At 36.2% G+C, this 26,050-nt stretch overlaps 1 protein-coding gene and 1 pseudogene across 1 annotated transcript; one reads left to right on the top strand and one right to left on the bottom strand.

The window, feature by feature from the left end:
• Positions 1 to 6,670: 6,670 nt before the first annotated feature.
• Positions 6,671 to 8,227, bottom strand: LOC145818971 (uncharacterized). The gene is made up of 2 exons (XM_082912944.1): positions 7,256 to 8,227; positions 6,671 to 6,868 (listed from the first exon to the last, which is right to left on the bottom strand). The coding sequence occupies exons 1-2, from the start codon at positions 8,225 to 8,227 to the stop codon at positions 6,671 to 6,673; spliced, it is 1,170 nt and encodes a 389-aa protein (XP_082769070.1).
• Positions 8,228 to 11,318: 3,091 nt separating this feature from the next.
• LOC145818970 (uncharacterized) lies at positions 11,319 to 17,239 on the top strand (annotated as a pseudogene).
• The last annotated feature ends 8,811 nt before the right edge of the window (positions 17,240 to 26,050 follow it).

The following is a 26,050-nucleotide window of genomic DNA, read 5'->3' as shown; positions in this document are numbered from 1 at the left end:
AAAAAAATTGAAGATCTCGTCACGCAATGGGGAATGCTTTTACATAATTCCATTGAACATTCAAAAGATGATGGGAGTATGCAGAAGCTTTGTTCCATGGTAAATGTTGCTTAAATGTAGTCTACATACATGGATGAAAGATGTATAACTCTGTCATATATTGCTTAGTATAATTAATAAATAAACTACTACTACGCAAACAAAATCCTGGTATACTCAAGCAGGTAAAGGAATACAAAACTTACGTTACAAATAACTTCCCATTTCTACCTCTACAACATCTCAAGTCCCAAAGCATAAATGATCCATCTCTTGCACCAGAAACAACAAGGTCTGTTTGATGGCAAGCAAGAAACAGTAAAAAACAAACTCATAAGGATACCAAGAACAATAAAATAAAATCAGCAACTTACCAAGGTTTGTTGGATGAGAACAGATGGATTTCACACTTCCTCTGAATTCAAACAGTGTTGCAATACATTTCTTTTCTTGTGCGTCCCACACCTTTATCTGTCCACAAGCAAAAGAAATATGTAATTGGCCAGGCCAATAAGCATGGAATGATTATAAACTAAATACAATATGCCTGCGTTATAACTTTAGCTTCTTGCTGATTTTACTGATGTGTTTTCGTTTTGAATAACATGAAGCCTTATACTATAGCAAGACTATTCAACATAGGTTTTTTTGTCACTTACACTGTGATCACCTGAAGCTGTTAGAATATTAGCATCTTCCTGCACAAATTCAAACCATAAATAATGTTAGAAAATTACAAAAGGAGGCCAAAAAGGAGCAAGATTATTCAACATAGGTTTTTTTGTATCTTCGCTATTGATTGCCGCCATTTATGCATAGAATTCTAATCAACTCTGACAAACAAATATCATTCGGGCTATCCCACTGAAAATTTAAAATACCAGTGATGTGGAGAATATAAGATAAGGGTATAGTGACAAACTTAGAAGCATAGCGTCCTATCCAGTGTTTTGGATGGTCCTAGAAGCAGGAATTGACAATTGATCCAAACATAGCCTAATTTTTTTTTTTACTTCACTTTCCTCTCTCCACAAATCTCTCCTAAAATCCAAGATCCAAACATAGCCTAAAAGATTGATTATAAATTCAATACTTACCATTATGACAACCAAAGATTGTCCAAGGTGATGGTGCAATAACATCAGATGACATTGGATCCATGTGTATGTATGAACAGATAGTCTAGTCAATGGAGTTCGTATTATAGTGTATTTTTCTTCAAATCAATCATTCAACAACACAGTTCTATGAGCATTACGACCTATTGTTTTACATTTGTCAATCCAAAACTCTACTTCATCTAGATTTTAGTTCATTATAATTGAATTTTACCCTTTTAAGGATAACTTAAAAAAAAAAAAAACATTGAAAAATTAGGGGAACACTCTGGATCGCTAAATTCACTGTTTGGGAACACAAGTTTCGAAATGTGCGCTCCAAAACATAAATCATTAGGGTGTTAGCATTTTCTGGTAACATTGGGGCTCTAGGAGGCACAAATGACCAGTCACATGCTTGTCATTTACAACTTACCTCAAAGACTGCCAGTCACTCCTGGGGCAACCCACATCTCCTGGATTTTGGTTTGCCTGCATATGCACATAATCATTAGTTAGTCTCTTCAGCATTGCAATTCTGCACCAGATTAACAAACGAGCACTTGAATTTCTTCCAACATAACTGTGGACAAGTGTGGATTACTTATCCATATGTTTAAAAATGAAGACAATTTATTATTCATTTTAGCCACCTATTGACATTCTTGGATCCTTGTAATGACAGAATTCATTCACACTCCAAAAATGTTAGCCATTCAAATGGCTAATTCCACACAGAAGAGCAAACATTTTGGCCTGCTTTTGGACTTGGTGTTGGTCCAAACAAGTTGCGAAACAGTTTGTTTAACGAGTAACCACCAGTTCAGCATCTTTTCTTGTGCATGCATTGATGAATAACACAGTTTATCATATACAAAGGAAGAAACCAAAATGCCTGAGGGATTTGCACACAGAATGTAGATTACAGATAGAAGGCAAAAGAGGTTACAAAATTAGCCAAACATAACAAGCCCCTCTAATTAACATTTGCATCCAAAGAGAGATTCTCAAACAAATCAAGTGTCAGCTTAGCACACAACAGTCCACATCTTAAGAAACTTCTTTATGTATTCATTTCTAATTACCCCAAGAGAACACACTTGCTAATTTATTTCCATTGTATGCGGTGTCACCAACCAATAGAAAACAAGAAGTGCCCCAGCCCAAGTGGTTAGATGCTTGCTTGGCCTCCTCATCTGTGGAGGTTACTACTAACTCACTGATGTATTTCCAAAAAAAGAAGAAAAAAAATAAAAATAAAAAAATACAAAACCACAAATGGGATTAGATGGACATCCCCCATCTTCTCCCACTAGCTTAACCATATAGTCCTCATCATCGGAATATGATATTGATACATGATATCACTGTCATTGTACCTAATTTTAATCTACATAAAGGATGGCAAAACTCACAAGACATCATCCTTTCACAGTTGCACGTGAGACAACAACCAAATTCAAATAAAGACACCCCCAAAATCTGCTAGCAAGTTGTCTAAAATGACATTTTGAAAAAGAAAAGGAAGTCGGTACTATGTCATTACCATGTTTTCTGATGGGAGTTATTATTGTACAACGAGACTTCCTATTTGTTACCCAGAATTTTTAACACTGGATATGCTTTATGATACACAAAATAAGCCCCAAGTAAAATTCACAAATAAAAGAATCCCCAATTCAAACTGACAAAATCAATAAATTTCTTTTACACAAACAAACAAACACAAAGATGATCATACATACATACATACACACAAAATGCATACCTATGTAAAAACATGGGTGAATTACACTTTGCCCCCTTTATGTTTAGCCATTTTCCCACTTTGACCCTTAACGTTTTTTTCCCTCACTTTGGCGCTTCATGTTTTAAATTTTTTCCTAAAACTAACTTTTGTTCAAAATTAGACAAAAAAAGTTGGTGATTAAACTAAAGCAAGGATTGAAGATTGCATGGTTTGACCTTTAATCACAATGCATGGTTTGACCAAAGTGATTTGACCTTTAATCACAATTTTTTTTCTAAAAGGATTGAAGATTGCATGGTTTTCTTCTAATTGCATGGTTTGACCTTTAATCACAATGCAAACTGACAGCTTTGGAAAGAAGTAAAGGCATAGGATATCATTCTATCATACATGATGCTGTAGGAGCAGAATCGCATTCCTTAACCAAGGCATTTTGGAGAAAAAGTTGGTGATTATGTAGTGCAATATTTTGAAGCTATGGAGAAGGTGATTGATGCCCTACTTACCAATCTGGTGTTCTTGCATGCAGTTGACCTAGAATTTTGCTCTCCATTTGTTTGCATGAGGATAATGTTCTTGTTTGTATTTTCATACAGGTTAAACTAAAGCAAGGATTGAAGATTGCAATGAGTATTTCGGGTGAGGGAAATGCACATCTGCAAGTAAGCCAGCAACATTTTTCTACAGTTTGTTTTGGGTGCTTGTTTAGTTTGACAATTTGTGAAGTTTGTATCTGTCACCCCTTCGAAGATGAACCATATTCATAATTTACTATACAGGAAAGCAAATTCTGGAAGCTTTACAAGGAGGACCTATTTTCTTGTTCAGTAGTTATGTGTGGTGGTCCTATGTATACATACATACACACAAAATGCATACCTATGTAAAATGTGTGGTGGTCCCAAATCAGCCACACCAACCTTACACGGCAGCACAATTGTTCGTACAACGCACACAAGCACAAACATGGATACAGACACGAGTAAATGACGGTAAGAAAATAGAACCTGCAATTGCACTGTCAGCCTGCAATTGCACTGTTAGCACTATTAGCCTAACAAATATGGTTTGAAAGCTGATGATTTTGTTATTATAACTATAGAAATTTCATAGAATTTTCAGAATTTTCTGATTTCCACATTTTTCAGATTTCCAGATTTCAGCGTGATTTCCAGATTTTCAGATTCGCAGATACAAACCAAGGTGATTTCCAGATTTGGACAAAAATCAAATTATTTGACGAGCACCAGATTTTCTTATTATAACTATAGTATTTTCATAGAATTTTCTGCATTTTCAGATTTCCACATTATCCAGATTTCCAGATTTCTAGATTTCCAGAATTTGCAGACCAAAGTGATTTCTAGATTTCCAGATCTCAGATTTTCAGAAGTTTCAGATTTCCAGATTTTCTTATTATAACTATAGAATTTTCATAATAATAGAAGTTTGACGAGCACCAATTGTTCCAAAATAATAACAAAAAAACTCATTCATGATAGTGTTTTATATCACGACATATTGACATTTACAAAGATAGATCCCCCTTCACTATAAAATGAGTTTCTTTTGCATTTGTGCACCAATTGAACTTTCACATTGCTCTAATTATGACATGCACTAAAGCATGATATACATCAAGATTCTACATCAACATCTGTATCAAAATCACTTTGTAGGTCATATTCTTCGTCTGTGTCGTCATCCTCCCTCATTAATCCATCTTCATCATCACAGATGAAGGCATCATCTGTAACACCCTTGGCTTCTACACGTCTGACAGATTGCAACACTTCCATTGGAGTAATTTCAGATTCAATATCATGTCGACGCAAAACAACATCATCATCAATAGCCATAGCAGGTATGGCCTCGGTGGTTTCTTCTTGTTAGAACACATCATCAGGTTGTACGGCATCCATCTCTGGCATATCCCAAATTCCTCAATGTTGGAACTTTTCTATGACTCTCCAATTGGTACCTAATTTGGTGTCATTAACATAGAATACTTGTTCAACCTGACTTGGTAATACAAATGAGTCATCTTTGTACCATCGCCTTGTTACATCGACTGTTGTGAAATGTGGTTCTACACGTATAGTTTTACTACTACTGGTGTTAAACCATTCACATTAGAACAATACAATCCGACGTCTAAACAAATAGTTCAGTTCCCACACTTTGCACAAGTGTCCATAGAAGTGTATCAATTGGCCTTGATGCTCCCCTTCCATGACTAATCCACTATTCTGACTTTTCCGACGGTTGTCACGGTCGATAGTATGATAATGGACACCATTACAAATACATCCTGAATATGTGTTCACTAAGCCACTAGGACCATTGGCTAATGACCACATATCATCAGTTACTTCGGGGGAAAATTGGCTCCATAATTCATTCATCTACATGAAGAACATGTGTCATGTTACTAGCATGCGTGACATTTACGTAATGTACGATCTATGGTAGGATATGAGGATACTAGCTTACATGATCTTTGAACCATTTAGGGAATTCTTTCCGATGTCTGTTTTTGATGTCGAACGCACCGGCTCTTTGGTGTAACAAGTTCTTGTGCTCCCTAGTTACAAGAAAAGCGATTCAAAAATATTTACTAAGATAAAGACTAATCAATTTACAACAAAAACATTATAAATACGTTTGAAGGATTCATACTCTACGTGTTTATCCCCTTCTGTGCTATTGTGTAGGACAAACCAATGAGCCAACTCACGTTCAGCTACGGACACATCGGACGCCCTTGTCATTAGACCAAAGGGACGCACAGTTTGAGTGAATACTGCCAACCCTGGGCCACGGTCACCCATGTCATAATTCCTTTTTGGGCGGTTGAACAATGTTTCCACTTCATTCAAATACATTGAACAAAATGTTGTACATTCTTTGGAAATGTAAGCCTCGGCAATAGAACCTTCAGGATGACCTTTGTTGGCCACAAACCCTTTTAGACGGCCAAGCAACCTAAATCCCAAGCCGATGACAATGTTATACTGCAATCTTTATATCAGCAGTAAAGCATTAATTAAAATTTGACAGTAATACGAGGGCTGAGTTAATACCTCTCAATTGGGTACATCCATCGATATTGCACTGGGCCTCCAAGCATAGCCTCTCGAGGCAAGTGAATTGCCAAGTGGACCATGACATAAAAAAAAACCGGCGGGAAAATCATCTCAAGCTTACAAAGTATGAGTACGATTTGTTTATCCAATTTATGCAAATCTGAATGCCTCAATGTCTTTGAACACAATTGTTTGAAGAAATTTCCCAACTCAAAAAGTGTCGGTCCGATTTCCTTATTAAGGTAGCCACACATCCCAATTGGAAGAAGTCGTTGTATAAGGACATGCCTATCATGACTTTTGAGGCCAGATAATATTCCAGCTTGAGTGGTCACACAATTGGAGATATTTGCTGCATAGCCATCAGGGTACTTCATTGATTTCAAGAAATCACAAAAGCCTTCTCTCTCTTTCACAGACAATGTGTACAATGCGGGAGGCTTTTCAAAGGACCCATTAGAACGCCTCTTCAAGTGTAAGTCTTTACGTATTTTCATGTCCTCCAAATCTAAGCGTGCTTTGTCCGTGTCCTTGTTCTTTCTATCTACGCTCAAAAGTGTCCCAACGACATTGTCACATATATTCTTTTCAATATGCATGACATCAAGGTTGTGTCGAAGCTTCAACATCTTCCAATAGGGCAAGTCAAACATAATGCTTCTCTTGCTCCAATTCAAATTTTAATGTTCATTCCTTTGTCATTTTCGATTTTGTGGGTGCTTTCTATACAGCTTGTAAGTCCCAGAATCAATTTGCTCTAGTATTTGGTCCCCTGATAAGTCCAAAGGTTTGGACCTATGCTCCGTTTGACCATTGAAGAGCTTACTTGTTCGCCAAGTGTGGTTCTCAGGCAAGTGGCGATGAGCACCCATATATCCTATTTTACTTCGTAATCCCTGGGACGATACATTATTGTTACAATTAGGGCAAGCCAAGTAACCCTTTGTACTCCACCCTGACATGTTACCGTACGCAGGGAAGTCATTTATGGTCCACATTACCGCCGCATGCATTCTAAAAATTTGCTCGTTTGATGCATCATATGTTTGCACACCACGCTCCCACAAATTCTTCAATTCTTCTATTAGTGGTTGCAAGTAAACATCAATGTCTCTTCCAGGTGCCGAACGTCCGGGAATAAGCAATGACATCATGCAATATGGCTCTTTCAGGCACTTCCACGGTGGGAGATTGTAAGGCATTAAGATTACGGGCCACATGCTATATGATGTGCTCATATTCCCAAATGGATTGAAACCATCTATTGCCAGCCCTAGCCTTACATTTCGAGAGTCATCAAAAAATGTTGGATGTTTCTTATCAAAGTCCTTCCATGCTTGACCATCGGCCGAGTGCCTTAATATGTCATCATCCACACGCTTCTCATTGTGCCATCTCATATCCGTGACTGTTTTTTTGGACATATACAGTCTTTTCAACCTCGGTGTCAAAGGAAAGTACCGCAATACCTTGTGTGGAATCTTTTTACCACCATCATCGTTCAACTTGTATCTACACGCATCACATGTAGGGCATTTCTCCAAATTAGCACTCTCCTTCCAAAATAATGCACAATCATTCTTGCACAAATGAATTGTTTCATATCCCAAACCCAAGTCACGTAAGAACTTCTTAGCATCATAGAGTGTCCATGGAACTGTTTGATCACATTCTGGTAGAATGTCCTTGAATACCTGCATAACCATATCGAATGACTTGTTGCTCCATTTGTTGTACACCTTCACATGAAGCATCTTAATGACGAATGATAACACAGAAAACTTTTCACATGTCGGGTAAACTTTGTGTTGTGCATCTTCGAATAACCTAGTGAACTTATGCAAATCCTCCCTCTCCAAACCATTAGGTTCCTCGTCGGTATGATCATCCATAGGACCACTCACGTAAATTTCTTCTAACATAATAGGCAATTCATCCATAGGCAGATCATCGATATCTGTCATACATTCGCCACTACCTCCACATTGGTCATTTGATGCACTAGGACGAGACACAGGAACATGTTCCCCGTGATGCACCCAAGTTATATACGAAGATGCCATTCCTCTTCGGATCAAGTGCATCCACACAACTTGTCTGCTATATTTTGTGCCATTAATGCAATCGACACACGGACACCTAATTTCATCCTCTACGCCTAAATTTGCCGTAGCAAAATCAAGGAATGACTTCACCCCTTGTTGATACTCTTTACTTGTCAGCCTATTATTTATCGTCATCCAACTCTTGTCCATTTTGTCACCTACAACTCACACAAAGATTAACCGAGGAACAAATGAGAACACGCATTTCAAGTTGAGATAGATTATGTTGTTTTTCATTCACTGTTTGGCTTGTCACATAAATCCCTTTTAGGGTGGGACTTTATGACACGGTTTGTTCTAAAACAATGCGTAATTATGGAAGTTAATTTAAGAAATGACCCATAATTTTGGACCACTAGATAGCATAACTAGTAGAGCACTAGTACTAGTGAAACCATATGGTCAATAATAGAATGATATATCAAAAGAATCAAAAACATTTTCATGCTCTTCACAGTGTGTGTGCATGATATGTTATTTATTAAAAAAAAAGTAAAGACAGAAACACCAATAAAAGAGAAAAGAACATTCATCCTATTCTGAAAATCACAAAACAAAAAATCATACATGGCAACTGTGCATGTCCGCAAATGATATTCACACATTTCCAACCGAAGCTTTGGGCATAAATGAGCTTTCTCCTTCTTTGGAAATATGGACTTAAATTACTAAGGAGGCAACATGAGCAATATGCCGCCATGATGCAAGCATCATAAATTTCCAACTTGAACTAAAATGGAATCATCGAGGTTATATTCTCCTCAATTCCCATACTAAGAACAGCCTCCTTGTACTTTTTTATGTAATGATGTTTAAATATTACTCACATGTAATTATCATGTTTGCCAAGTAGTTTTCAAGAATTTAACAAGTCAATGCTATCCATTCAAGACAAGGCAATACTATCCATCCACAAACTACGATGCTTATTTATAGCACAAAAGTAAACATTTATGCTAGGCAATGCTATCCATATGTATGATTTAATTGTATATCTAGCTCAAAACCATAAAAATTCCTTTTGAAAAGGTCATGCTTACGAAAATAATAAACTTACAAAAACAATTAAGTGTAGCAAATGGCTTGATTCACCCCAAGCATAGTAGAGGTGCACTGTTTTTCCCCTTCCGTTTTTTTTTTCTTCCTTCAATTTGAAGGAGTTAAGTGTGTTGAATATTGAAATAGGTAATACTAGAATGAAGACGTGATGGGTCATATGTTAAAAGATGCCAATTTGATGCAACCCTCCATATAAATTATAATAACAAGTGAAAAGAGTTCATTCACAAATGAAAGGGAAAAAAAAAGTTTATTCTCAAACAAACCAGATCTTGTTCTGATAGAAACCATTCAGAACCTGATTTAAATCACCCCATTCAGATTACCAAAAATAAATTTCCAGAAAACTGAATTAAATATTCTGATCAGCAAGAACACAATGATTTTTTATGGAAAAAATTCCATAGCATTGCAAAAGAGATGCGACAACTGGCAATACAGGAGATAAACCAAACCAAGCCTTAAGTCCCATCAAATGGGGTCGGCTACATGAATCCTTCTTCTCCACACGGCCCTATCAAAGGCCATTTCATTAGTCAAATTAAGTAGATTCATATCTCTATTTATAACGCTAGTCAACGTTAATCTAGGCCTACGCCGTCCCCTAACACTTCCATCTACCGTTACAGTATCGCATCTCTTCACTACTGCCTCTGTTGGTCTCCGTTGAATATGACCAAACCATCTCAAACGATTCTCTCTCAACTTATCTTCTATTGGTGCTACTCCTACCCATTCCCGAATACACTCATTCCTAATCCTGTCTTGTCTAGTCTTACCACACATCCACCTTAGCATCCTCATCTCAGCCATACTCATCTTATCTACATGTTGTTTCTTGGTTGCCCAATACTCCGTCCCATACAACATAGCTGGTCTAATAGCCATTCTATAAAACTTACCTTTTAGTCTAGTGGGTATTCGTTTATCGCACAATACCCCAGACGCACTTCTCCACTTACACCATCCCGCCTTAATCTTATGGGCCACATTTGCATTAATCTCTCCCGCTGTTGTGATAATCGACCCTAAATAACGAAAATGTTCACTCTTAGGTAGTTCTTGGTTCTCAATCTTCACTTCTCCTCTGCTTTCATTGTTACTGTTATTAAATTTACACTCTATGTACTTTGTCTTAGTTCTGCTTATCCGGAATCCTTTAGATTCAAGAGCTTTTCTCCAAATCTCCAACTTTGTGTTAACTCCTTCTCTAGTCTCATCCACTAACACAATATCGTCTGCAAAAAGCATACACCATGGCACGATATCCTGAATATTTATCGTCAACTCATCCATAACTAAAGCAAAAAGATAAGGACTTAAGTAGATCCTTGGTGTAACCCTACGGTGATAGGAAATTCATTTGTATCTCTAGCTGGCGATCTAATAGTGGTCACCACCCCTTCATACATGTCCCTAATCACGTCAATGTAGCCTTTTGTCACCCATTTCTTCTCTAACACCCACCATATTATATCTCGGGGCACTCTGTCATATGCTTTCTCAAGGTTGATAAACACCATATGAATGTCTCTTTTCTTTTCTTTCTACTTTTCTATTACTCTCCTCAAAAGATAGATCGCTTCCATTGTTGACCTACCAGGCATAAACCCAAATTGATTCACTGACACCTCTGTTATGTCTCGCAATCTGCGTTCCATCACCCTCTCCCACACTTTCATTATATGACACATTAGCTTGATTAATAAAATATGAATGTATCTCAGAAAGCCTTTAGAGAACGTCAAGGAAGATATATTTCTCATAAGCAAAAAGATCAATAATAGCACCCAGTCTCAAAGGCACCAGAGGGAAAACTAAGAAATGCAACCCGTGATTTAAAACCCCAAAAAAAAAACTAAGGTCAAGGACAAAGGATGAATGTAGCTGATCACAAGTACATAGAAAATAAAATCCATTTAATCTCAAGATTATCTTTTGGTTAGTCAATTCCCTGAATGTTCACTTACAATATTATTATATTCTACAATCATATTTCAACTTAAAATGCACAGTGACACCAAATGTTTAAAAAAAAAAAGCATACACAGCTAGGCCAACAGATCGAAAGTCATGATCCATGGGTACCAAGCTACTACTATATGTTCATTCAAGAACACAACATCAGCCGAAGAATCTACAAAGACAATCTAATCCCTGCCCTTGTTTTACCAAAATTATGATGACTGCATCTCTTTTCAGGTACTTCCAAGATACAAAATATCCTACCTCAAGTGTGAATACTTATTCATTTGTAGATTTTAAAATCATTCATATCTCAAGATTCTCAACCTTCACATATTACATCAAATTCATACATTGGAAATGCAACTATGAAGAAGAACAGTAGGTATATATTAAGTACCTCAACATTCTTACCAAGGCATCCAAAAGCAACAAGCAACTAGTATATTTACTCAAAACCATAAAAATTCCTCTTTTATATGTACTACTACTACAAGACTTTGCCCTAGTTTATGTAGCAAATGGCTTGATTCACCCCAAGCATTGCCCTAATTTTTAATTTGAATCACATTTCAATAACAATGCCCTAATTGAGGGCATTTCGTACTTCATATTCTATGTGTTTTGACATATATATATATGTATGTATGTGTGTGTGTGTGTAAACAGAGACAGATAGAAACAGAGGGAAATCGAGAGGGAGATACAGAGAAAGGGAGAGACAGATGCGAAATGGAGGACATACTTGGGAGGGAGTTCGGGGGATGATCCAGTTCAGGGGAGTTCGGGCGATGGAGACTATTCCCGTAGAGAAGAGGGCAGAGGCGTGAGTGTACATATGATTTGTGTATATAATCGAGTATATATGGAATCAAGGTTGTGAATATATGATTTGTGTGTGTGTATATATATGTACGTATGTATATGTGTGTGTGTGCGTGTGTGTAAACAGAGAGAGAGAGAGAGAGAAAGAGGGGAAACCGAGAGCCCTTGTGAGATGTTTAAGAAATAGAGAGGGAGATACAGAGAGAGAGAGAGAGGGAGATACCTGGGTGGGAGTTCGGGAGATGATACAACAACTCTTGCGATGGAGACAGAGCAGTGATAGAGGCGTGAGTGCGAGAGGGAGGGAAATGGAATACTTTTGCAATGAAAATAAAAGAAAAAAATATTTATTACCGACCAAAAATTATTTTCGTCGCTAATATATGTAATGAAAAATTAATATTCCCTCCACAATTTCGTGGCACGTTTGGCTACCAAAAACATAGTCGGTGAAACTGCATTATTTGGCGACCAAAATCCAATTAGTTGCTGAAACCAATTATTTCCACGACTAATAGTACTGTTAGTAGCCAAAAATCAAAGAAATACGAAAATAAAAAATAAAAAATAATAATGTATAAATATTATACAATTAGCGACCGTTGTGATATTTAGTCGGCCAAAAGTTAATATTTAATGACTAACATGTAATTAGTCGCCATTAGTGGAGACTATTCCGACTACATATGACATTAGTAGTGAAGTAGGTCACATTTACCGACCAAAACAGTTTAGTAGCTAATACGTCTTAGTATTGGCGACCAAATAATGTTTGGTAGCTAATGTGTGTACCATTGGCGACCAAAACATTTTTAGTAGCTAATGTATACACCTTTGGCGGCTAAATTGACTTTAGTCAGCAAAATTAGTCGCCAAAGCTGTAATTTCTTGTAGTGGAAGCAAGCCCAAGCATTTGAACTAGTTAGATGGTTATGGAAAATGGTGATAAAGCAAAGATGATTCAGAGATTTCGGATTTGATTCGAAGCCCTTCACGACTTCTCTTTGTTGCGGCAGAGCATGGAAACACCAAGTTCTTGATTGAGCTTATTGAAGCTTATCCTGATTTGATATGGAAAGTAAATAGCCAGAACCAAAGCATATTTCACATTGCCGTTTTACACCGTCATGCAGGAATATTCAATATTTTATATGAGATAGGCTCGATTAAGGATTTAATTACTGCATATAGAGATGACGATCGTAATAATATGTTGCATTTGGCTGCGAAGATAGCACCCCCAAATCAACTGAATATTGTGTCAGGGGCAGCTCTTCAAATGCAAAGAGAGCTACTGTGGTTTAAGGTGAATGTTTCTACTCGGTTAGTAATTTCAAAATTTTGATTTTTCCTAGTGCTTTACATAACTAATTTTATTGTTGGCAATATTTTTCTAAAAACATGATTGAACTCTTAGGCCATGTTTGTTATCCCCCATCAGTGGTGGGATTTTACTTGAAATTTTGAAAGCATGTTTATTATCCCACATCAGTGGTGCGATTATTTATCCAGCTATATTAGTAATCTCATTGTACAACAGGATTAACAAAGCTGGAGAGAGTATGGGATTAGAAAAATAGTGAGGGGAATAGAAAAATAAGTGTATTCTTTTTTCTTTTCTTTTTTTACCCAAGTGCAGCCTATTATTTGTAAATTTTTTTTTAATATAGATATATATATTTTTATTTTATATAAAAATAATTTAATAATCTCATCACTAACCATCTCTCCCACTATCATCAAAACAAACGGATTTTTATTTAATCCCCTTACTAATAATTCCCACATTAACAATCTTTTCACTAACTATCCCATCACTAACAATCTTATCCAACCTAATCTGCCAAACAAACGTGCCCTTTAAGTCCAACATGACATCCACATTGGCACTTCAATTTGGTGGGTTTGCAATAGACTAACCATATTATTGGTAAATAAAATCATAGTTCATCAAAGAACGAATCATGATGAAAAGCAAAATGGCCACCTATAGCTTCTTGTTTCTAGCATAGGTTTTATTTGTTATTTCAAATGAGAAGTCAATCAGATTATACTTTGATGATACAACGTGTTTCAAATGGAACAGGTCGGATTGATCTACGCTTTCCAAACTGGTGTTCGAATGTCGTGCCCACAGAGAGACCTACACAAGAGTTCAATGGGGAATGGGGAGTCCCCCAGGGAACCCTCCGATGAGCAAGTTAGAGAGAAGAGAGAGATGGAATGCTGAGATAGAGTGGTGATAGAGAACTTAACCTTCTCTTTGTCTTAGAAACCTGCATATATCATTTGCTCATCATTTCCTTGTCCGTTTCGACCTGTCACATTGGCCAAAAGTCTATGTTTTAGTTTGCCTTGTTCATGGTGAAGCCGTTCTGCCCCGACGTGAAGGGGTTATCGCAATAAATGCTGAAGTGAAACTTATTAATGGCTGATGTGTGGTGTAATAACTTTGCAGGATCTTTGTTTGCTTATGTGGCTAGTTCTTCTCTGGACAGGTGTTCTGATGCCATTGGTCTTAGGTGCAATGCCGGGCCCCAGCAATGTTGGGCTTTAGTGTTTGAATTATGTATTGGGCCCTAAGTGGTGGGTCAACAGTCCTTGTAGGCCTACCTATGTCAGTAGTCCCCCATTCCCAAGTGCAACTTCAGCCCAACGAAGGGAATAAGAAAGAAAACAGGGGTTGTGAGGGGTTGACGTGGGGGAGTCCGACTAAAAGGAGGGCTGATTGCCAAGGATGATCGAGTGAGAAGGCCGACTGAGAGGAGGGCCAGCTGCGAAGGGTGACCGAATAGGAAGGCCGACTGAGAGGAGGGCCGACCGAGAAGGGTGACCGAATGAGAAGGCCGACTGAGAGGAGGGCCGGCCGCGAAGGGTGACCAAATGGAAAGGCCAATTGAGAGGAGGGCCAACCGAGAAGGGTGACCGAATGGGAAGGCCGACTGAGAGGAGGGCCGACCGCAAAGGGTGACCGGATGGGAAGACCGACAGAGAGGAGGGCCGACCGCGAAGGGTGACCGAATGGAAAGGCAGACTGAGAGGAGGGCCGACCGCGAAGGGTGACCGGATAGGAAGGCCGACTGAGAGGAGGGCCGATCGCCAAGGGCGACCGAATGGGAAGGGGAAATGGCGGCGCACAAGGCTTGAGGTGCGGCGTAGCACAGGATGATGTGAAGTGGAAAAGACAAGGGAAAGGAAGAGAGTAGGGGATCGTGGTCGTACACATAGCGTAATCCTTTGCTTATCATTTCCTTGTTCGTTCCGACCTGTCACATTGGTCGAAAGTCTATGTTTTAGCTTGCCTTGTTCATGGTAAAGCCGTTCTGCTCTGACGTGAAGGGGTTATCGAATTAAATACTGAAGTGAAACTCATTAATGATTGATGTGTGGTGTAATAACTTTGCAGGATCTTTGTCTGCTTATGTGGCTGGTTCTTCTCTTGACAGGTGTTTTGATACCATTGGTCCTAGGTGCAACGCTGGGCCCCAACAATGTTGAGTTTTAGTGTTTGAATTATGTATTGCGCCCTAAGTGGTGGGTCAACAGTCCTTGTAGGCCCACTTATTCTTCTCTTGAGAGGTGTTCTGATGCCATTGGTCCTCGGTGCAACGCCGGGCCCCAGCAATGTTGGATTTTAGTTTTTGAATTATGTATTGGGCCCTAAGTAGTGGGTCAACAGTCCTTGTAGACTCACCTATAGTCCTTGTAGACTCACCTATGTCATACTTCATTATTGCACCCTTCTCTAGCAAATTTTATTGCTGTAATGTTTTAAAGATTCTATTTTCGTAATAATTGATTTTTATAGATTTAATGAATGCTCATTTCAATTGTTCGAAAATTTGTTTATTGCTCTTACCTTCTCTTTTCTTCTCAGAAAATACTGGTGGTGTTTGGGAAGTTTGGGACTTAGGTTTTTTTATTATTTTTTCCACAAAAAGACAAATTTTTTGCAAAACCAAAAAAACCATATCGAAACAAAATATCGCATCTAACCCCATAATCATTTTACTTTTTCTCTCATAAACATCACATCCAACTATAAAAAAATCCAACTATCTTTCCAAACACAAAAAAAATTTCTCCAATAATATCTTATAACTAAAAAAACCTACATAAAAATCACTTTCCAAACACCCACACTATAAAACTCAAAACAAAGGAAGTTTGCAAATTTTTCCTTACAGACGTGGCATACAGTAATAGAACCTTTGCTGGTTTTTGTTTGTTGGAAGGTGTAGATGACCTAGTGCTATTCTACTCGTCAGTTTCTTACCTTCTCTCTTTCCCATTTTTGTTGTGTTTAATTATCTCCAACAAAATTTTACTTTCTTTTTGCGGATAAAAAAAAGATTAAAAAATAGAATTTATGAATTTAAAACAGGACCCACTAAAAGATTATGCAACATCTATCATTTTGGTCGTTGCAGGAGGTGGAAAAGATTATGCAACCTTCATATGTAGAAAAGAAAAACTCAAAAAGGCAAAACACCTCGAGCTGTATTTACTGAGGAGCACAAAAACTTAGTTGAGAAAGGGGAGGCATGGATGAAGAACACCGCCTTCCAGTCTATGGTTGTTGCAACACTTACAGCCACCGTAATGTTTACTGCAGCTTTTACTGTACCAGGCGGCAATGACAACAATACAGGAATCCCAATGTTTCGAAAGCATAGTTCCTTCATGGTTTTTGCAATATCAGATGCCATAGCATTGGTCACCTCTTCCACTTCAATACACATGTTCTTATCTATACTCACCTCACGCTATGCTGAAAATGATTTCGTGGAATCATTGCCCTTTAAGCTCATGATTGGACTCACGACACTCTTCATCTCCATAACTACCATGATGGTAGCTTTTGGTGCGACATTTTTCCTTGTTTTTGACCGTTATATGGTATGGGTACCAATCGCCATCGCCTTGTTTGCCTGCGTGCCTATCATTTTGTTTGCTACCCTCCAATATCCTCTTTTGGCAGATGTGATCCATTCAACCTACGGTTCCAGGTTATTGTTTCAGCCAAGGAAACATATGCTTTACTAGCATAATCCAAGTCATATATAAGTAGTGTGTCTACTTGCAGTTGTGGGATCATGAGTTGTGTATTTTAATTTTGAATAGTACTTCTATTGTGTTTGTTTTTGTTTTTGTTTTCTCAAGAGTACTGTCACCTCTTGGGGCACTTTTAGTAGATTGTTTCAGTAATTGTGTTTGTTTCCTTTTTTAAGTTGTGAGAGCAAAGTATTTCTCAGATTTTTGTTTGTTTTCTAGTTGTGTATGTTTCTATTTGGAATCTTGTTACAATTTGTTTGTACTGCCTTGTTTGTGTTATAAAATCTTAATTTACCCAAAAAAATTATGAAAGATTCTATGTTGTACAAGTTATAATGTTAAATCCTCCATCTGAAATGTATTCTTATCTCTTATCTATTTTGTAAAGACCCTTGATCATACCGAGTTGTTTAATTAGCCTTGGTTGAGTTTTCAGAATTTTTGTTTTTGAGTAAATTATATTTTATCGCACTTAAATTTTACAGTTTTTTCTCTTTGGTTTCCCATCTTGGCACCTGGCGATAATGGGGTGAGATTGGTGAGTAATGAAGATACACCTCAACAGTTAGTGACATAACATATTAAAATTCAGAAATACTTAAAAATTAAAGTAACATAAATTATATACTTAATTTATTTTTAGTGAATATATTCAAATTTAAGTATTGAATTAAATTATTATACACCATTTTAAACATGTGTACAGTTAGTATTTACTCATTATTACAGTGAACAAAATTCTAAATAGAATAAGGCCTCACTGTCTGATCATTGAGATTAATTACTCTCAAGATCCTTTGATTACCTTGATTAGTGTGTGGTGCTTTATTCTAAGTGTAATCCAAGGGTCATAAAACTTTCATGAATAATTAGCCAGTCTTAGGCTCAATTAAAAATATATTTTAAACTTATGTCACGTAATTTTTCATCATTTAAAAGATAAAGTTATATGTATTAAATAATATATCAATTAATATATTACAGATGATGTGATATCATTTTAGAGATTCTTGATCATTGTAATTTATATAATGGGAGTGAGATCGTAGTTTTGAAATAACAATATATGTTGATACACTAATTAGTACCTTAAGTAGCACGTGTAGCACCACTATAATTTAGGATGGTTTGAGATGATCTAAATAAATGTATTTTTTTATTTTTTTTATCAAATATGGGTTGGGTTTGAAATAATGTGGTAGAGAGGTGATGTGACTTAAATAAGATGATGTGACTTAAATAGGAAATGGAGTAAGAGAGAATGTAAGTTCAAGAAAGGGAGAAAGAGCCGAGAGAGAGAGAGAGAGAGAGAGAGAGAGAGAGAGAGACTATTTTGTGTGCTAGTGCTAGAGTTAAGAAAGAAGTTAGGAACAAAGAAGAAAGTAAAGAGTAACAAAGAGAGGCTCAAGAATTCATCTTTGAAGAACAATAGGTAATAATTTCTACCTTAATTCCTGTAAATAATTCCCCTAACATCTAGAATCAAAATGAAACTGGGTTCAATTGCATATAAATTAAGAGGAATTAGCAAGAAGATGAATAAAAATTGAGTTAAGTTTAAGATTAAGGAAATAAATTTAGAAATTAATTAGTTTGAGTTTGATTTTTGTTATTCGTCACACATTTGAAACTCATCCTTACATGCATGTTAGAATTTCAAGGTTTTCGATTTAATTCATGTCTAAAAGACTTGTAAGTTTAAATTTGGGCTAGATATGAAGAAAATTAATAAAAATCTAAATTAGAGTAATTCAAGAATTAAATTATGATTTGCTTGAAAAAAAAAAAAAAAATCAGTAGTTTTGATCTTCATTTCATACGTGCAAATATTTCATTAAAAGAGTTTTATAATTTCAATTTCATGACTTAAGAGGAATTAGTGAAATGATGAAGAAATTGAATTGGATTCAAAATTATAGAAGTTAATTGGAATCAACCAAGTTTCAATTGCACATGCATTATTGAGTCATGTTTTGAAAGAAGAATTGAAATTAAGATTAAGTTTATGAAGGTTAAATTAGAAATTAATTATTTTGGGTTTGATTTTGAAAATCATGGTTAAAACAAGCTTTATAATTTTGCTTGTAAATATTCTTCTAGGAGTTTTATGGCTTTAATTGCATGTTTTGGAAATCAAGAGCAAAAGAATTTGAAATCCTTGCATAAATGAATAAATAATTTAAGTTTTGACAAAATTGTTGACTTTTGGAAAATTGATTTCTAAATAGTCATGTATTGATGTTTTTCAGTATCTTTATGTTTTCCAATAAGTCATGAATGAGCCTAAGTTTTGAAATGGAGTTGGAACCTCAATTTCCAACTTTGAAAATCCAGAATTTTTACAAATCGCTCGAGCAACCAATTGGTGGCTCGAGCGAACATCAAGAGCTTCCAGAATAAATTCGCTCGAGCGAAAAGCTCTTTTTCAGCATATTTTGAAAAATTACATTTAGTTCATATTTTCAATCTCATCTCTTTCCAAAGTATTCTAAACATGATTTATGGCTCAATAAAGATTAAGAAGCTAGCTAACAATCAATATTAATTAGTTGATTAAAGAATAAGTCATTAACTTAGTAGTAATGGATTAAGAAGCCAAGTAAGAAATTAGTTTATTTAGAAAAGAATGATTTAGTAATGCAAGAATATGTGAAATAAGAACCCGATTCATTTGAATAAGAAAGAATAAGCATAGTAGAACTTCAGACTACTTAAACAGAAAAAGACAAGAAAAGTCAAGTTTAATCAAGGAAGTGATATTATGTTTCTATGTGTATATGTTATGTGTTTGTGTAAGCCATGCGCTATCATTTGCCTAATCTATCTAATTTGTCAAATCTGTCTGATATGCTTCTGTTGCTATCTGTGAGTAATAACTTAGTAAAGTTATGTTTAACTTTATTTATTTTCTGTATGATGAAATAAGATCTGTTTTCTGAAATGTTATGTTCTGTACAATGAATGATTGTCCAATATCTAACATGTATTCGTGGCATCCTTAGCATCATGTGATATCTGTGGCAGTTACCCAGTATCAGAGGTTCCATTATGAAACTTATTATGTCTATTATCTGTTACCTGTACCGGAGGCTCTATTAAGGAGCTCAACATATCTATTATCTGTTACCCGGTATCAGAGATTTCATCATAGAACTTATTATACCTGTTATTTGTTACCCGTACTGGAGGCTCCATTAAGGAGCTCATCATATCTATTATCTGTTATTCGGATTCGGAGGTTCCTTTATGGAATTGGTTACTTATAACCACTATCTGTTTTGTATATGTTCTGTTAATGCTAGTGGATGTACTATGTATAATTAAGCATAAACTCTGATTTTTGTATATGATTTGAACAAGAATATGAATATGGATCTGCTTCTGTTTCTGAAATAAATATGAATATGTTTTCCGAATCTAATATGGGACATCATTCATTTAAACCCCTTTACTCTGTTATTATTCACTGGGCTTCAGCTTACTGTGTTATTTATGTATGTAGATGATCAGACGCGTGACCAGGCTTAGAGGCGTCTGCCTGGAATCTGTTTTTGTCAACCAACCTATATGCTTCTCGTAGAGGTTTCGAATATGTCAAGTGGTTATGGTTATGTGCATAAAGTTTAAGTTTTGTTTTCTTGTTTTGGTTTAACCAGTGTTTTTGTTTATTTTGTATTTAAGGCTAAGTCCGTTGTTGTCTAGCCTATATATCTGATGATGCGTAAATGTATGTATATAAAGTTTAAAATTTTATGCCTCATATAAGTCTGCACAGCTCAATGAACATTGCTTCCGCTAGCCCCTAATATTATGTTAATCTGTCTCAGAGGCCTTCGGTAATCCCAGGATTACTAGCCGGTTACAATGCTAAACCTATAGGGACGGGTTTGGGTTGTGACAATTATAGAAAGAACAAGGTGTCTGCTTTCATATGCTAAATTGCCAAGATCCTTTTGGGGTGAGGCAATGAGGACAACGATTAACGTGATCAATTTATCTCATTTCTATCCTTTGAATGGTGATGTCCTAGAAAGAGTTTGGATCGATAAAGATGTGTCTTATGAGCACTTGAGAGTGTTTGGTTGTTGAGCTTTTGTTCACATTCCAAAAGATAAGAGGTCTAAGCTTGATAGCAAGTTAAGAAAATGTATTTGTATTTTTCTTAGCTATGGGCATGATGAATTTGGTTATAGATTGTAGGATCCGGTCGACTAGAAATTCCTTCGAAGTCGTGATGTTGTGTTTCTTGAAGACCAAACAATTGAAGACCTTAGCAAAGGTGATCAACCGGAACCAAAAACTAGTGATCTCATTGATATTGATCCATCTCCTTCGTCTTTGCTGGATAATGAAAATGGAGGAGATGTGTAACCACCTCTTGAAAATGTAGATGATGATGCTACTCCAAATGAAGTTGAGCCCGAAATTGAGAAAGAGCATCCAACTCAAGAACTGCCACCACAACTTGAGTTGAGAAAATCTACAGGGGACTAGTAACCTTTGAGAAAGTATCCTTCCAATGAATTTGTGTTGATTTCTGATCAAGAGGAGCCCGAGATCTACCAAGAAGAAATTGAGCATGCAAAGAAAGATAATTGGAAAAAGGCCATAAAAGACACGATGAATCCGTTGCTTGAAAATCACACTTACGATTTTTGGGCTCGATGTAGCCCGCGAGGCCCGACATGGACCGGGCCGGGCCAGATTTACACCCCTAGGATGATCCTCAGTGACTATGCAGTGGGTAATTCAATTTTTTAAATCATAGTGTTGTGTGTATTCACTTTGGTAGTTGAGATTGATCCAAGGTTCTTGCTTGATTTGTTACTGTTACTTTAGTTTCCACGCTCTATTTGCTTCAGCTTCGGAGGACTGTTTCAGTTATTTTTGTTCATCTATTTGGTGAGGTCTTTCCTCTTGATTATTTGTGATTATTTAGAATTCATCTAAGGGTGATTTGTGAGACCATTCGTATCTCGTTTGTAATCGTTTGGAAACTCTTGGTTGATAGTGGAATCGGATTTCGATCCCCGTGGACGTCACATTGAGGGAACCACGTAAACATTCTTGTGTCGTTTTTGATTTAATTTTTTGCATTAGTTTTATTCTCATTTATTGATTTACTTGTGGGAAATCATATATTTTTACCTAACATAAAGTCGAGTTAAAAAGACTAACAATTGATGTCAAAATTTCAGGATTCATGTTATATTTGCTTGAAAGAAAAATAAAATGTGGTGCAAACAATGCCCCCTCTTTTAAATGGACTGAACAATGAAATACAATTAAATGATTTATAAGGTGGTTTACCACAATCGACAGAAAATATTTTATAGTGCAAATAATTTAAATTCTTTAAGAGTTATATTACACCCATAGTGATTTTTAATCTATCACTGTCGATTAGCGAACACTCTATCTTTGGCTCTGTCGAGTGACATAACAAAGAGTCACATCCCTTATTTTTAAATAAAACAATTCTCTGCTAGCTACATTTTGGTTAATTAAATAGAATTCACTACATATAGCATTTTTTAACTGTTGTTGTTTTTCAAACCATGTCATGAAAGTTAATTTTTGGTGTGATCTACATATCCAAAGTGGATGTTGGATCCCAAAACTCACATAATTGAATGTTATGAAAAATTCATAAATTTTGACACTTTGAACAATGTCAAAAAATTCACATTCAATAAACGTAGGTTCATAATTTTTGGCTATCTTTAGCTTAAAACCATGTCCTTGTAATGACCCCATCACATATAATGATTAGCACTTAATTAAATAAGGAGATTTGAAATTTAATTGCCAATTATTATAATTTAATCTGGGATTCACGAAAATTATGGAGATTGATTCATATATGATTCTATTAAAGATTTATTTTGAAACTAGAAATTAAGGGTCCAAGTGGCTTAAGGAAGTGAAGTTAAGAAGTTAAATCAATTTAATCTTAATTGCGGCGCCATTTGGGAGTTTAATTAAAAATCTGATTCAGATTGATAAATTTAAATATAATTAATTGGGCTCTAAAGGAATTCAATTAGACTAATTAACTTATGTGTGGGATTTGTGATTGGGCTAATTAAGATTAATTAAAATTAAATGATGTCCAATTAAATTAAATGTAAATGATATATTAATTTACTTTTAATAAAATTATATTACAAAGGAATGTTGGTGTATTGGAAGTCCAAGGCAACAAATATAGATATATATATCATCAAGTCATGCGTGTGGGGGAAAAACAGAGCCGAGAGGAAAGAAAGGAGAGCCGAGAGAGAGAGTATAGCGACCCCGGTCTTTCTCCTTTTGGTTGTTGTATCCGGACTTAGGTTCCCTGGATTCTCTCAATGTATAATTGTGGTTGTCATCCTTTATTTTCTCTTTTTGAGTTATCGGAATGTGTTGGGCAGGTTTGTTTTAGATTGGTTGGGTTTGGAAACCAGGTGTTACTGTCCAGAATTTGGATTGGTCGCTCGAGCGAGAGTTTGGTCGCTCGAGCGAGGGTTGGGTTTTGTGTCTGGTGGCTCGAGCCAGGGTTTCTTCGCTCGAGCGAGAGTTTGCGTCTAGTTTAGACCTGAGAGCAGTGTTTCTTAGCTCGAGCGAGAGTTTCTTCGCTCGAGCGAGGCTTTCCTGTGTCTGGTCGCTCGAGCGACCAAGTCTTCGCTCGAGCGAGCCTGTCCAGTTTAAATAGGCAGCAGCGGGTTTTGATCAGTCTTTTCATCCTCTTCTAGTTTCCAAACCCTAGGTCCGACTTCTCTCTCTCTAAACTCATCTTCTTTCTAGGTTTTCATCTACTTCTAGTGTGAATCCATCTTAAGTTCTTTGTTAGAAAGATAGAGGGCGGCTTGGGCTGCATTCTAATATGAAAAATAGTGGATTTGGAGCACTTGGACTTTGGGTCATCTTCTCCATTTTTGTTTTTCGTTCAAGGTAGGGATTCTCCTTGTTTCTTTTCAATACTTCGTCTATAGATAGACATGTGGTAGTTTTTGTATTGCATAAAAATGGTATCATGTTGGATTTGTGAAAATCATTGGGACTGAACCTGGGGTTGGTTGTTGAATTTGGGTTTATTATCATTAGTTGTGGTTTGGGCTAATTGGAGTGTTAATTAGCATGTAGTTGTTGAAAGGAGAGGAAACCCTAATTTCTTTTATTTGATTTAATAAATTAATTGAGGGGTTTTGATCTTTGGGAAAATACTTAGGTATTTTGAGTCTTGATTGTGGTTATTGTTGTTTGTTGATGTTAATTGGGCCTTTTTGGTCAATATTGAGAAAGAGGAAGGAAAGACCCTAAATTATTGTTTATGACTTAATGTGCATAATTAGTTTGAAATGGCTTTGAAAAGAATGTAGCCAATTTAAATGAAGTATGGCTTTTGTCCATGGGAATGATTTTTGTGAAAACAAAGGAAGTAGAATTCATTTTGTGAAATGGGAAAGGTATTTTGAAACAAGTATAATAAAATTGGAATGTTGTATCTTGTGTATTGAACACACTTGTGTGGGGTATAGCTTCAACTACCATGTTCATGTTGTTGCTGAGTTTTGTAATCTCATGTTAGTTGGGTCTGTTAGTAGATGTATAATATGCGTGCATCTGGAGATTTTGGTCATCAGTGGAGGATGATAAGGTTGTGTTGAATTGTTGTGTATATATTACACCACTGTTGATTGAACATCATATGTAATGAAATGCTGAATTACATTATATTTGTATACCGGTTGGGGAGAAGAGAGGGGTTGTACTCCAGTGTGTGTGAGAAGATAGGGGATGGACTCCACACACTTATGTGTTCAGCGCTTATAATCAGAGGTATCATACCCTTCCAGCTAGCGCCTGGAGAACTGATGCGCTGATAATCTAAGGTACCATACCCTTCCAGCTAGCGCCTGGTAAACTGGTAGATTGTGGTGAGAAGTGTATCTTTGGCTTACTACACATATAGCTAGTAGTGCAGTGTTGTTTTGTTATTGTTTCAGTGTATCTGGAAACATTGTGGATTGTATTTGTTACAGTGTTGGAGGGACGAGTTGACTCATTGATTGATTTTATGTATGTAGTTGAGTTGTTCTCTTTTTATAGAGGTGTGCATGGATAATTATGTTATAATTGGAATTGTATTGAAATGCCAAATATGTTTTGAAAAGGCACATCTGTTGTATGTGTGGCAAATGAAAGAGTAACGGGCTTAATGAATCTATTTTTCTAAGTAGTTGTTAAGGTTATAAAGATTGGGAACGTGGGTTAAACAAAGGAAAAAGGAAGGAGAAATCGCTTATAGCGGTGAATTAAATGATTGTTTTCAAGAAAAATTCATATATATGTTCATATATATATTTTGTATAAACTGTCACATTATTATTCTAGTATGAGAATGGGTGTTCATGATCATAGCTATCTGTAATGTTGTTATTGTTAAGGAGCATGTTGAGTTCTCTACTGGACTATATGTTCATCCCACGTTGTTGAATTTTTTTTCAGGTGTTTAGCAGGGTGTGCTACAAGTTTGGATCTTCTTATTTGTTGGCCACGGGGCCTCAGTTATGTTGGCGGAATGCCATTGTTGTAAAGGGTTACACCCTTCTTCTTGTACTTTTAATGATGTAAGCCCAAGGGCAATTTATTAAGTTAGTCCATGTAATATTTACTTGCATACGAATGAGAGTATTGTTAATCACTTCTACGGAGTTGAATGTATGAGTTTATTTCCGCATGTTATCTCTAAAATTGAATTAAGATAAAGAATTTGGTAATGACTCCGAGTAATAAAAAGTGGGGCGTGACAGAGAGAGACTTGTGTTGGAGAATTCAAGTCAAGGGAAAGGAAATTCAAGAAAGGAAAATGTAAGATCATCAAGAAACTATCAAATTGAAGATTAAAGGTAAGGATTTCAATCTTGATTTTTGTAGGATCCTTGTATTACACTTGAATTAAAGATGAGTTTGGGTTCAATCTCATATAATTTGGAAGAAATTAGAAAACAAAGATGAAGAAATTAAGGTAGGTTCATGGTTATGAAAATTGATTATTTTGGGTTTGATAATTTAGTCTTACAT

This window comes from Camellia sinensis, chromosome 2 (assembly GCF_055761805.1).
Source record: "Camellia sinensis isolate YWXY chromosome 2, ASM5576180v1, whole genome shotgun sequence".
Classification (NCBI taxonomy): Eukaryota; Viridiplantae; Streptophyta; class Magnoliopsida; order Ericales; family Theaceae; genus Camellia; species Camellia sinensis.
This window is presented reverse-complemented; position numbering and strand designations above follow the sequence as displayed.